This window comes from Fusarium falciforme, chromosome 4 (assembly GCF_026873545.1).
Source record: "Fusarium falciforme chromosome 4, complete sequence".
In the NCBI taxonomy this organism is placed as follows: domain Eukaryota; kingdom Fungi; phylum Ascomycota; class Sordariomycetes; order Hypocreales; family Nectriaceae; genus Fusarium; species Fusarium falciforme.
Window position 1 is genome coordinate 105,705 of NC_070547.1, and position 14,079 is coordinate 119,783.

The 14,079-nt window shown below is 50.8% G+C and overlaps 4 protein-coding genes and 1 pseudogene across 5 annotated transcripts, besides 1 other annotated feature; 3 read left to right on the top strand and 2 right to left on the bottom strand.

Annotated features, from left to right (window-relative positions):
• Positions 1-2,256: 2,256 nt before the first annotated feature.
• On the top strand, positions 2,257-3,975 carry NCS54_00477600 (Hypothetical protein; the record flags this gene model as incomplete). The annotated part of the gene is made up of 1 exon (XM_053150302.1): positions 2,257-3,975. One exon carries the CDS (start codon positions 2,257-2,259, stop codon positions 3,973-3,975), a length of 1,719 nt encoding a protein of 572 aa, XP_053006277.1.
• Positions 3,976-4,159: 184 nt separating this feature from the next.
• NCS54_00477700 (Peptidase-M43 domain-containing protein) lies at positions 4,160-5,032 on the bottom strand (the record flags this gene model as incomplete). Its single annotated transcript, XM_053150303.1, has 2 exons — positions 4,160-4,232; positions 4,284-5,032. The coding sequence occupies 2 exons, from the start codon at positions 5,030-5,032 to the stop codon at positions 4,160-4,162; spliced, it is 822 nt and encodes a 273-aa protein (XP_053006278.1).
• A 1,589-nt stretch (positions 5,033-6,621) lies between these two features.
• On the top strand, positions 6,622-7,874 carry NCS54_00477800 (annotated as a pseudogene). Its single transcript has 2 exons — positions 6,622-7,378; positions 7,432-7,874.
• Positions 6,622-7,874: a sequence feature.
• A 1,467-nt stretch (positions 7,875-9,341) lies between these two features.
• Positions 9,342-11,094, top strand: NCS54_00477900 (MFS domain-containing protein; the record flags this gene model as incomplete). Its single annotated transcript, XM_053150304.1, has 5 exons — positions 9,342-9,635; positions 9,695-9,972; positions 10,024-10,322; positions 10,369-10,588; positions 10,644-11,094. The coding sequence occupies 5 exons, from the start codon at positions 9,342-9,344 to the stop codon at positions 11,092-11,094; spliced, it is 1,542 nt and encodes a 513-aa protein (XP_053006279.1).
• Positions 11,095-11,233: 139 nt separating this feature from the next.
• On the bottom strand, positions 11,234-13,186 carry NCS54_00478000 (F-box domain-containing protein; the record flags this gene model as incomplete). The annotated part of the gene is made up of 2 exons (XM_053150305.1): positions 11,234-12,289; positions 12,344-13,186. 2 exons carry the CDS (start codon positions 13,184-13,186, stop codon positions 11,234-11,236), a joined length of 1,899 nt encoding a protein of 632 aa, XP_053006280.1.
• Positions 13,187-14,079: the final 893 nt, after the last annotated feature.

Sequence of the window (14,079 nt, forward strand, 5' to 3'; positions counted from 1 at the left end):
GTAGCCGGAGCCTCGTGGGCTGCCCGAGCCATAAAGCTTCTGGACTGTCCTTCAGTTTGCCGAGCAAATGCAGTCAAGATGTCTAATTTCTCATCCATGCGTTTAAGTGTCCCTTCCAACTCGGCAACCGAAAGATTCTTTCTAGGGGCGGCATTTCGTCAGATGCCTGTCACATCAAGGGGATCGGTTAGAATGCTGGCCTACTTTGCAGCAACTGTTTCGACGTAGCTGCAGTCCAAGCCAAGGCGAGCGCAGCGCCCACAGGATGGCTTATTCTCGTCGCATTTGGTCTTTCGTTTTCGACAAGCATCGCAAGCCTTTCTCGTGTCAACAGATGAGCAACGGCATGAGAGCGGTTGAGGCCGACATTGAGAGCTAATCGTCGGGAAGGGTTACCAGAGCCTTGAGCCTGGCCCGAATGGCCTGCCACTCCCCCCCACAACGACATTGGCTCTGTAGGTCGTTATGCGGTGACTAGTCGAAAAATGTTGAGCTGGTCGCTTGTTGGGCTTAGACCTGTCGAACCTAGAGGTCAGTTTGCTGACGCATTACCACCGGTGTCATGACGGAAGAAGAAGAGTCGATACGCGCTTCCCCCTTTCTAGCCATGCCCTGAAAACTGGGCACGTGACTTCACACGTGGTGCAAGCTCCGCAACCTGACTGTAGAAGTGCCTAGCATGACTATCTTCAGTTGTTGCTGACCTCCCTATACTGCTCCATTACTTCAGCCACAATATCTGAGTAGCTGGCACTCATAATTTCCATCACATTCCCTCATTTATCCGTGACATAGGCAGCTTTGTGGGATTGTGAACAGGGCATATCCGGCCCAACCTTTCTGCCACCCCGACTCACTATTTTCTCGACCACAACATCTACATCCTCAATTGCCAGAGCCATATGGAAGTATCCACCTCGCCTGTACTGGAGCTCAAAGTTGCCCTCCTCCTCCTGTGTTGGGTCTTGAAACTGGAAGAGCTCCAAGTCTGCGGGGCCTCCAGGGTCAGCACCAAGGAGAGCCAGCCGCATCCACTGGCAACTAGGTGGGTAGATTGTAAAAATGGAGTCATCCGGCGTCTTGGATCGATCCAGTGTTAACGCAGGTATTAGGAGGGTTAGGTTGAAAACCTCTGAGCACTACTCAATTGCGTCGTCAAGATCTGGGACAGCTATTGCCACATGGTTCACTCTGAAGCTAAAGCACTGGGTGAGAAATACTAATAATAGAAGTAAATAAAGGTAAGGTGTACTGAAGCTTCGACATCTTTGAGATGCTAGTATGTTTGCAGGCGAGTTAGCAGTGGCACGCTTGCAGAAAGGTGCCTACAGTAATTGCGAAGAAGAGGCCAGGTAATGGATGGCTCAAATATTATGGGTAAATGATGAAGTGTGTGAAGACCTCTACTAAGTGCCGCGGTATCCGTGGTTTCCGCGGGGTTTAATACCATTACTCTCAACCTCGCAAAAACTGACATTCGAGAATACAGATCACAAATGAAGCTACTGGAAAGAACAAATAACCGCGTTATTAATCCGTATTTTAAATGTTTCCATTTCTTAGATCAGACTTGACATGATCCTGACATTAGCTAGTTGCTTTTGAGTTGCTGAGACCGTAAACCACAAATAACTATATCAACAAAAACTAGGCGGTCAAGCACCCAAGGTCAAGCAAAATAGTGCGGCCCTTCATGCAGATTGATTTCTAGATAGGGTTGAATGGTAGTGTGAATCATTGGCAACCTATCTATACTTAAACCAGCCTGCTTACACACCCATTTCAGGAGTGCTGGCGCAACTCAGAGGTCCATCACTGGTTATTTGCCCATTTTATAGCAAGACGTCTCGAAATAGCATGAGTTGCTACCGACTAAGTAATTCAGATGCGTCTCAACCGCCCGAACCTTCATCCATTGTTTCTGAGAACGCCTTGTGGGTTCGGCGTTTACCTAATCTGGTTCAAGATGTTGTTGGTCGACACCACGGCTGAAGGATCAGCTGGAATGCTAGGATACAGGCATGACGTAGGGCTCTATTTAGTGACAAGGTGTTGGTCCCATCCTTGTCACCATCCCATTCTCCAGTGTGCTGTTCCGTATTTATTGGCTGTGCAGACCAACAGCAGCTCATGGCTAGTTTCGCAAATTGCAGGGGGACCTGGTTGGTCCTTTGATAGGAATGGAGAAAAGAGGTCCATCCCCCAACCGCAACTCTCTTTCTGCTTCTTACTAAAGCCATCTCACTTTTCGATGCCATGGCAAAGCTCAAAATGATGTTTGTCACTCTTTTCCCCCTTCTTCTCTGGGTGGTTCTGGCAGTCGCCCAGACATCGGACCCTGACACGTTCAGAACCAAGCGACTACCCGTGCAGCCTCCTGCATTGGACCAATACACCTCACAAGGCTGTTTCAGTAAGCTTCCGAGCCAATTCACCTTCTTTCGGCGGACAAATATGGCCCCAAATTGGTGCTATCACCAATGCAAGGGCCGGCAATACAGTGTTATGCTCATGAACGGCGATAAGTGCTACTGCGCCGACAAGTATCCAACCGAACGGTCACTACTCCCTGAAGAACGATGCATACTACCATGTTCCGGCAAACACCATTGGGTGTGTGGTGGTCCAGGAGCCTACAGCGTCTACAATCTGGGCATCAAGTTGGACATCGAGCATGAGCCTCTTCCTCCCCCACGGTCTCAGGGCACCGTCGCAGTAACTGGGCAGCAGCCTAAGCGACTTGCAACTTCCCACCAGTTCGTCTCGCAGGGATGTTTCAAGCAGCTTCCCAAGGGCGCAGTTCGTACGCCGTTGCGCGCGCGCAGCACAAGTGATTTTCTCAAGTCCTGTACCAACCTTTGTCGGATCAGGAGCAAAACGATTGCCATGATCCATGGCTCTGAGTGTCACTGCGCCACTACCTACCCACCTAAGACGGCATTGGTTGACGATGAGTCTTGTGGGATCCCATGCCGTGGCAGCACTGATCATATGTGTGGTGGCCATTCATTTATGTACACTGCGTACCTCACCGGGCTCTCGCAAAAGGTCAAGCATCAGGTTGGAACTGTCGACGGTCCTTCTGAGCAGAGTCCCTTTATGGAGCTGACCTTAGTCCGGATGACATACCACGGCTGCTACAACTCGCGCCCCAGGGAGTTTACCCGACGACCCAAGGGCAGGGAATCAACCAACACGGTTACTAGCTGTCCTCGGTACTGCAGACGCATGGGAAAGCCCGTTGCGTTGATGTATGAACAGAGTTGCTTCTGCTCGGACACATATCCCAAGAGAAGCTCCAGAGTGAAGGACCGGCAATGCGATATCCCATGTCCTGGATATCTGCCACAGGCCTGCGGCGGACGCGAGGCTCTCCTTAGCGTTATGAATACGGGGTTGCAGCCTCTCGTCGCCGATGACAAAGAGGATCACGAGTTGCCAAAGCTACCGTTCTATGGTTGTTTCAATGACACACCAGCGAGTTATAAGACCGTAGACCATAGGTCTTTCAACCGCGAGACTCAGGGAGATTCTTGCACATACGCATGCACTGCAAATGGATATCCTGTCGCACTAAGACAGGGTGGCGGCTGCCATTGCTCTCGCTCATACCCGCCGCCATCATCACGGGTCAATGAAACGCAGTGCCGGTTTGAATGTCCATTTGATGCCCGTGAGATGTGCGGTGGCCCCCTCGTGTACAACGTCTATCGTACGAGGCTAGACTGGGCTGTGGATGATGAACTAGAGGATCTGAGCACTTCTGCAGTGACGAGACCTTGGAAGTGTTCCCATCCGGTTATACAGCAGGTCAAGAAAACCGCCTCCTGGATTATGAGTGGGGCTATGGTCATCATCTACCGTATCGAATGGGCTTTGTACGTAGTTTTCTGGGAGGTGAAGCGGCTGGTCATCAACATTGTCAGTCCTGTGAGATGGATATGGGGTGGGATCAGCGAAGTGATGGACCTTTAAGATTGAGTGGAAATGGAGACAACACGTGCGCGATTTTTCCTTGACCCGTAGCCGGAGCGATAGTACAGCCATCAACACTTGAGTCTTATCAACATCTCAAATACACTCATCACTTCATCATCAATTCAGCAACTAAGAACTATGTACACAAGTCGGTCAGAGTAGATCCACAAAACCTGTCTCTCTACTGGCGATAAGTCTCCCAAGCGGTGTGAAGGCGAGTCTCCTGGCCGGGAGTAAACTCCTCATAACAGATACTATGTCAAATTAGTCATTGATAAGCCAGAAAATGTATAGAAAGTCCTTACTCGTCAGAATAATCCATGTAATTGTGGATGGGGTCATCGCCAGGCTGGTTTGGGCACGTATCCGAGCGGGCAGGGCAACCCGATGTGTTTTTACCCTGGGCAGGGGTATCGCTAACAAAGTCTCCACTGCCAGTGCAGCCGCCCTGGAAAGTATGGAAGAGATTGAACCAGTGTCCAATCTCGTGGACAGCAGTTCCACCCAGGTTGTATGGTTCAGCAGTTCCGCCGGGGACGGTTTGCGCATCAATGACGCAACCGTCCTTGATGAAAGTCGTGGATCCAGCTGTCACCCCAGGCTCGGGGAAGTGGCAGTAGCCGAGAGCCGTGCGGCCATCCAGCTTGGGAGTGTCAACAAAGTAGAGGTTGAGAGTGCTGTAATCTCCTTTACGGAGCTGCCTCTTCATCGCAACCTCGCCGTTGCCAGCAGCCCAGTTGATGTTTGTGGTGAAATCGGTGCCCGCCAGCCTGAACGTAACTCCATGGGGGCCATAAGAATCGTTCATGTAGACCAGCTGGTCTTGTAGCTGCTTTTGGGTGATGTACTTGGATGAGGAAGACGAGACAACATGGAAATATGTTTCAACAGTGATGGAGGCCCTGGCGGCGATTCTGGCGGTTTCCTCAATGGCCTTGAGAGTTGCGGCATTGTCCAACTGTTCCGGTGTAGGATCAGAGACGGCGCAACGAGGGGGGAGGGCCAGGACACCGGCGGTGCCGAGAAGAACAGCGAGAATAGACTTGGAAACCATGATGAAAGCGGAGTAGTAGTCAGACTGAAGATGGACGAAGCTGAGATGATATTGTTCAAACGAGCCGTAATTCTCTCAGTATTTATATTCTTTACTATCTTTGAGCACTTATCGCGAGAACGGACAATTTGATGCCGTGATACACGGATATGTCGATCCTCGCCCTCTTTGTTGTGTTCAGCCGTGGTCTCTCGTATACCGAACTATCCCTCCTGCCAAGTTGGAAATAGTCATAGCCAGGAAGGCCGTCGATATCACGCCAGAGTAGCTGAAAGAAGCGTCCTGTCGCCGCCCTTGTTAGTCCATAGAAAGCCCTGCTAAGTCCTTGGTCCAGGTCCAGAGCGTGACTATGCAAATCCACCTTCCGTGGAAGGAAGTGGAGTCCGCGCTCATTGAACGAAACCCTAGATAAACGAGAGGACACCTGCCAATCACGGACGAGGGCTTTTTGTGCAAGGGACGGCTTGGCAGCCTAGCTCATCGTGTCAATGTAACCTATCGTGGATGCCTCGGCTGTTGCCAGTGCTATTAAGGGAGCAGGAAACTCGTGTGGCCATTGAGAGTGCAAATGCTTTAATCTAATCTAACGGTCGAGGCGTGGGGAGATGTTTGAAGAGCTTCCCTATTGGGCACGCCGTCTTATGCTTAAGAGGTACGCTCCGGTTCGGAGACAGGGGTGTGTGCCGATCAATGCCCTGGTCTGGAAGACACCGAACGGAGGCCAGGGCCTTCGAAGCACATGCGTGAAGCTCCGGAACTTTTGTCAAGGTTCTGCGATTGAAAGGTCAAGGCTCAATTCTATCCGGCAGACTCGGACTTGTACGGGATGGCCTCAACCTCCCCCCAGAGCTATTTGAAACGGTTCCAGATTTAGGCTCAGTTTACTACTGTCTCAAAGAAGAACCCTGTCAGGTCACCCGTTCTCGATTGGTGTGTAGGGTAGGTAGGTGATCCGACGACCCGGAAGTGATCGTACAGGACAGGCGATTCTGGCACAAGTGGTCATGATTTATATTAGAGATACCGGTATGAGATGTTAATACATAATGATAGTGTAGCTTGAGGTGCATTTATGAGTGAATTTAGGTTGTAGAAGCCTGCGATTGTTTCGCAACCCCGCCGAGGCGTTTCGATCACTAGCATGTTGGGACTTGCGATAGTAGTCATTACCGACCAAGACCAACATTGTTAGATAAGAATTTGACATTTGATACATGTAAGAAATAGACAGAGAAGCAAACCAATGGGGGAAAATCTCGTTTAGTTAATGCAGACGATTCGCCCCGACTTCTTCACCTCGCGATCAGGCTTGGTGCCAAGTTTTTGCAGAGCGCTACCAACGTTTTCTTTTGTCGTCGGAGACGTCTTGTGCACCATACCAGAACCTCTCTTTCCAATGATATAGTTTAAATGTTCGATTGGTGGTTGTCATGGACTTCTCTCAGTAGCCATCTGTGATTTAGCTTATCCCTGAACCTCAGGCGCTTAGAACGTCAATCACAAGGCGCCAGCCTCCAAGTCCCTTGCAGCACGCGCCGAGTGGGTGACTAAGCGCCGTGGCTGAAACTCAATTTGATGGAGACCCTCAGCAACGCGATTCTTGCTCCTCCATCTTCCCTCGCCCAACCCGAATGAGCATCAAGTCCTTTGACGCAATACCGAATACCGAATCGATGTTGAAGAGAAGCACGGTTGATCCCGCTGGGGATCTTGTTCTAGTCTCACCGTACGACCCTCAAACCGATGCTCCCTCAAAAAACGCCTCCGAAAAGGAGGATCAACCCAAGTCTGAAGATGAGGAGAAGGAGACCACCGCCCAGCTCGAGGACAGAGAGATATTAGTATCCTCAAAAATTCTCTCAAATGCATCCCCAGTATTCCAAGCCATGCTCGACGGGAGGTTTCTCGAGGGAGTCCAACTGTCCGACTCAAAGGCATCACCAGACCAGGAACCATATCGACTATTGCTTCCTGATGATGACTTCACAGCCATGCTTCTTCTATGCAGGATACTACATTTTAAGTTCAAGGGAATCCCCGAACAGCCCCGAAGCAACCTACTTCTCGCCCTTGCTGGCGTGTGCGACAAGTATCAATGCACTCAGACTCTCAAGTACTGTGGCGCCCTATGGCTTAGGAATTGGACGTCTTCACTGCCTGATGCGGAAGAAGCGTCCATTGAAAACATTTCCCGTCTTCTCATCTTCGCTTATGTGGCAGATTTGCCGCACGAGTTCTGCGAAGTTGCGTGGACATTGGTTCTTTATCATGAAGGACCAATTGCAGGGCCCCAGACCCAGGCGATCCAGTTAATTGACCATCCTCTTCTACCCAATGACGTTGGGAGTAAGAACCCGGATTCTCGAGCAAGTTCAAGGGTTTAGCTAACATAGACGTAGGGTACCTGGACCAGAAGCGACTTCAATTCTGTGAGGCCTATCACCGCGCCGTCACAGCGCCGTGGACAACATGGCAATGGACAAGCCTCACCTCAGGATGTTATCGTGCGAGCCATGCCATCTCAGAATATACCCTCACGCTCAGGGGAGCGGGCATTGTCCCTTACGAGCTTGACCTAAGGGATCATAAGCTCAATGACTTGCTCAAAGCTGCAAATAATCTTCCCCTTCTCGCCGTGAGGAGTTGCACGTCACGATACAACTGCGGGTGTTCCGGGGATCGCACAGACAGCCTAACGAGGGACCTGCGCGCTCTTGCCCGTAACATTCCCAAGCACAAAACGTGGTTCGGGTGTTTGGACTGTTTTAAGAGCGGAGACACGTCAAACAAGGACGGAAAATGTCGAATAGAGCATGGGGATATCACCAACCTCTTGGCTTAACTGGCTTGCTGGACCAAACGGATGTGTGCCAATTCACCCGAGGGCTACTACTTGTTGTATGAGCTCCTATTTGAACCGGTAGGCTATTTCCAGGTCTTTCGAGTGTTCATTACGTCTTGTTAGCTGGATTGATTAGCATGGTTGATGCCAGCGATCGTAGATAACTAGATACTGCCGCCGGTGACAAACCGATTGTGATACAATCTTCAGACCTACGGGTCGGCTCGGGACCATAAGGTCTATAAGACATCAAGGATATAAATATCACGTTAGAGACATATTTCATGGCTTCATGGGATGCCGTGTTAGTCTGTGTGTTGGTCCAGTCGACAGTGGCAGGCGGGTACTACAAATTAACCTGGCCTGTCCGGCCTCCTGAGATTTCTTTTCCGCTGAGTCTCATTTAACTTCTGCACTCTCTAGGTTGATCAGAGGTCTGAACTTTAAGTCTCACTCTCGGCCTCGAATCAGGCTGTTGCCCAGGTATCGGAGACTGTAAAACGACCAGAACTCGGGCTTGCAGTGCCACGTCCAAGTGATAACCCATGTGCACTGAGCAGCACTATATGTCAGAGCAACTCTAAGGTCTTATACAAGAGAAATAACAAGAGCAATGGTGACATAGGAGATGTACCCCTAACCGAGATCGTCCCATGAGTGCAAGGCCCATCGCAAAGATCAGACTTGTACCGCTGGCGCCCAGCATCGGAAGATAGTGGATCATCGTGGTATGGACCTGGTCCCAACCCCAAGTCTAGCCGTGCACGGCTTGTCGGGTCGTTACTCCTTTCGGGGCGGAGACGCCAACAACTTGCTGACAATTGAGAGGATACGACCTTGTCCTTTGAGGCTACGTAATGTGACAGTTTAAACATCACGTAAATGAATGACGTTAACCCGTTGAGGGGTGTGTCCTCTATGTAATTTGGAGAGTAGCGAGTGAAATATATCACCAAGTGATTCTTGTTCAACATAGAACTCGACGCCACTCGACAATTTAATCAACTTGTTGATACCACCCAGCTCTATCGCAACACGATATCTAGATACAGGCGGCCATCAGCACATACAGTACACCTGTCGATCACAACGTACGGGCCACTCAGCACGGTCCGACGACAGACCACCCGACACCCCAGGGGACAGACTAAGCCAATTTTGGGTCGGCTCTGCTTTGCGGAGGACTTCAACAAAACTTGCCGACATGCTTACCGGCGAGACTCTCGGCGAGTCATTCCCAGTCCCATACATACAGGGGCATCACCTTGGATAATATGGATTAAGGCTATCACCGGTGGACAACCCCGGATTGTCGAGCTCCGCATCCCCGGATTCTCCATGTCATTAGCGGTCTGGGGTAGAGGGAATGCGGGGAAAGACCCAGAGCATATAAACGAGGGTACTGCAGCTCCGACCACCCAGTCAAGCCATCGTTGACTCGTTCTCCTTGTCCCCTACTGCTTCACAATGCCGTCAACGAAGAATAATCCTCAGGCCCTCAGTTCCACGCATCTCGAGGATGCCACCGACATCAAGCATGCTGCCGATAATAACAGGGTCGACCCAGAAGTCGCAAAATACGCTTCTGCGGCTGCCATCGAGATCGACAACGAGACCAACAAACGACTGAAAAGGATGATTGACAAGCGAGTTCTGCTCGTCATGATGGTGACATACTTTCTTCAGGCACTTGACAAAGGAACGATCTCGTTTGCCTCCATCATGGGGATCGTGGATGATACTCGGCTCGTCGGGCAGCAGGTACGCATATCAGCATAGCTGTAGTTTCCCCCCAGGAGGTTGCTAACAACATTATCCAGTACAGCTGGTTGACAACCATTGTCTACATCGCGGTTTTGGTAGTTGAATATCCGACGAACTGGATCATACAACGCGTCTCGGTGGCCAAGTATCTCGCAGCCAACATCATCTGCTGGGGCGCTGTGCTTGCGCTCCATGCGGCCTGTCGAAACTTTGGAGGCTTGCTTGCCGTCCGGTTCTTCTTGGGAGCCCTTGAAGCTTGTTGCCAGCCATGTTTCGTGTTCCTTTCAGGCATGTGGTACCGACGTTCTGAACAAAGTACGACAGTGGTTCTTTGGTGAGTGGTCAGTCGGCTTTCGGGCTCTCAAACGCAGGCTAACCTCTAAAGGTATGCCATGAACGGCTTACAGCAGATCGTCGGGGGTCTCCTGGCCTACTGTTTCTCGAACATTCCCGACAAAGCCCCTATTCACTCTTGGCAAGCACTGTTTATAACGTACGGATGTATCACCGTACTTTGGGGACTCTTTGTTCTCTGGTGGATGCCTGACTCTCCAATGAAGTCAAAGTGTTTCTCTGAGGACGACAAGAAGCTCATGGTCGAGCGCGTTCGCAGCAATCAGAGTGGACTGCAAAACAGAAAGTTTCGAGTAGAACAGATTTACGAGGCTCTGCGAGACCCGCAAAGTAAGTTTATCGAGCATCTTGAATGACCATGACTAACATCAAATAGCGTACGCGTTTGGAGTGATTCAGATCTGCACCACCCTTCCCAACTCTGGCCTCAATGCTTTTTCAGCACTTCTGGTCAAGAGCTTTGGCTTCGATGTCCTCCAGACACAACTTCTGTCCATGGTTTTGGGTGCTGTCATGATAATCATCATGTTCGGCGCCGTTTGGGTGGATCGAAAGACCGGGCAGCCCATTTACGCCATGGCTACATCGGTGATCCCGTAAGTGTTTGTCCCTCTCACCAACGATAGTATGGCATACTAACAGGGCCTGTAGCTCAATTGCCGGTACCGTGGTCCTCATGACTGTTGAACGCACAAGCAAGGCAAATGAAATCGGTCTGCTCCTGGCCTACTACGTCACGATATCATTTTGGGCCTGCTCTGCCTTATGCCTCTCCCTAATCACCCGGAATGTCGCGGGCCAGACCAAGAGATCCTTTGTCATCGCTACCAACTTCCTATGCTGGGCTGTAGGAAACTGTATCGGGCCTCAAGTATTCCGCTCCAACGATGCTCCTCGATACTTCATCGCCTTTTCAGTACACGTCGCTTGCTATGGTGTCCTAGCCGCAACGTTGCTATTGCTACGGGCCTACTATGCGTACAGCAACAGGGTCCGGGATAGGAGAACAGAGGATGGTGAGATTACCGTGGACAGTACGCTCGCGCATGGATTTGAAGACAAGACAGACAAGGAGAATTTGAACTTTAGGTATCACTACTAGGGAGTCTTAGTGGTTGGGGGCGACGCGTTGATGCTGTTTACGAGACCATAACTACTCCCCATTTGCGCATGTCATGGCTAAGTGCCGAGTTATGTACACAATCTTCAATTCGATTAGTTACAGATTCTCTTTCAGTAGTTTAGAACCAATCAGCATCGTCGTAGATATTCGTCGTCAGTCCCGGTTGCGACGGGTCCGACAACTTTGCGTGCAAATCATCATGCTTGTTGTCGATCTCACCTGATTTGTGCGCCAAGGCAACACAATCCATAATCTGCTCGCAGTGATTCCATATCCGCGCGCGGTTGCGCACACCGGGTAAGGAAGTTGTTGCAGGGTTGAAAAGCAACCATATATGCCTCCAGTCAGCCCCGTCTATGCTAGGCCCAGCTCTGCCCTGTGTATGTCTGATCCACGCTGCTACAGAGGCGCGAAAGGTGTGCCACTCGTGAAGCGACGATTCCTGTCTTGCACGATATGGTCCGAAAACCTCGTCCCGGCGCAGGCGATTGAGCGCTTTGGCGGCATTCCCAGCCCCCTCCATCTCTGGATCCTCAGCGATGATTTCTGTCCAGAGCCTGTCTTCAGCTTCTTTGCTCTCAAGGCCCAACGGAAGCGCAGGAGGCAGCAAGCCAGGTGGGCAAAGCGGATCCCACGTCGCTGGCCGGTCAGGCGATGTCGGGTATTCAATGCCTTCACAAATCTCCCACAACCAGTACATGTCCCTAAACACGCATGCTTTGAAGATTGGCTGCGCATGGTCGTAGAGCCTCCGACACGTCTTTGCCATCGTGTCGATATCAGGTAAGTTAAGGAACGAAAGTATATGATGAATGACCTCAGTAGGGAGAGCGAGGAGCCTCGCGTTCCGCAGCTGAGCTTGACCTTTGTTTGTACGGTTCATGCAAGTCTCCAGAACCCGGCAGATGCCTGGGATCTCAACAGGATTCGCGACAAGCCATTCATCGCCGGCGAGATGGTGCCACGGCTGGTCCCAACGTTTACGGGCTCGTTCCACTTCCGGCCGCCGTAGCGGGACTCGATCCCCCATTCCGTAAGAGTCTGGGCTACTCTGTATCTCACGCCAATACCAAAGCCCATCCAAATCAACACGGCCCAGTCGATGGTATGATGATTTTGCATACATGTCGAGACAGTAAGAGTGGACTGCCAGTGGCAGCAATACGTCAGACTCCTGCTTCTGTAAGAAAGATTTTTTTTTAGCGATACACCGTTGAGGGACACTCACATCGCAGCCCTCGTCGATGAACTCCCAATTGGTCCTCAATTCATGCAGCCCGTGGCGTGGGGGATAGAAGGACCGCCAGGGCTGGAAATGCCCGTCCACGCCAAGATTTGAGCCATTTGACTCTCCTGACAGATAGAATAGACTGCTTTCTTCGAGGAGCTGCTCGCTAACGTCTGTCCTCCAATTCGACGGCTTTGGTACCAAAACGCGGACGTTGCGGCAATTCTTCATTTGCGCTAGGCTTAGCACATGTCCATTGATACCTCGTAAGCTCCGACATGCCGGCGAGGCGATATGCTCTGGCGGAATCTTGGATATGGAGCCGCGAGGAAGAAGCACTCGCTTTTCTGGAAGTCTGCGGTTGCCTGTGTAATGGACAAACCCTCTATGCCAGGCCCCGTGGGGCAGCCTCTCAGGCCTCGGCGGATCAAACAGGTCCGAGAGATTGTATTGCTTCAGCGTACCGTCATAGCTGCCTCCCTGATCATCGCTATCGTTGTCGTTGTGGCAAGACTCATCGTAAGAGCTTCTTGACGACCCATCATCAGAGTCTTCGGCTTCCAAACCTGAGTCGTACTCCAGGGGCTCGTCGTGACTATGGGGTTGGCTATCCGGAAGCCAGTCGGGGTCGTCTTCATCGCATTTTGGCCAAATAGGGAGGAGTTCGAACTTAAGTATCTGAGAATCGGCCGGAGTTCTATCTGCGATCGTGCATTCTTGGCATTCTTGGTCTTGAAAATTCTCGTCCCAAGGTTCATCGAAGAAGCCTACATAATTGGCCCCTTGGTAGTTCCAAGCTGCGCTCGGCGGCTCATCTGAGGTGCGAATTCGGGCAGTAGCCATGTCGACACCACATATCTGACAGCCGAAGGAGAAGGACATCCTCGAGATCAGGCAAGATCAGATAATGCACAGACCTAAGCTTTCATGGAACTCACGAAGTAACAGAGCGTTGCACTAAATCAAACCCCTAAGCTCATGAAAAATATGCGTAAAAATACAGTGTGAAAGATGGTATAAGAGGAGGGGCATGGGTTACGTATTAAACTCCCCATGCGGCAGATACGAAGCTGCGAAAGGTACACGTCTAGACGTCGCGGTCCAAGCGAGACCTTGTTGAGAAAATCTCAAAGCCTACTCTCAACTAGCGCTAATGCAGGGGCAATATCCGAGATGGGAGGGGCGGCCTCGCTTGATCCACCCGTATGCTCCCTAGCCTATGGTAAGTTGGTGTTTTATTAGATCATGGAAGGGATTAATGAAAGGTTTGGAAGGGCCCAGCCGCCCAGACAAAAGCAGTAAGATCACACAAAGTGTAGTAGGGGTGTAAGCTACTCGCATGATATGATTGACAAGGCGAGCTTGGTTTCAGGTTTTGGATAATGAATGACAGAGCAAGGCGACATCTCTCCAGCAGGGTCTCGATGTGCCCAGAGCATCATCAAGAGCTGGAACAAAGCTGCGAATAGCTCCAGCCAACGTCCGGATGGGAGGACGAATTCCGATCCATCTTGCATCGAATTATTGTCCACTCCAACGGGCGTGTCTTCTTCGAAATTGCTCTCCTCATCACTCCCATCACTGCTCGCATAACTTGATTCGTCTCGCGACTATGCAGTTGGGTCACTGCAACACCACATTAATTTTATTCTTTTTTTTTCTTTCTTTTTCTTTCTTTTTTTTTTTTTTTTTAGAGATCTGACGAAGTCCATGCAAAAGTCCAAATTACTACGGCA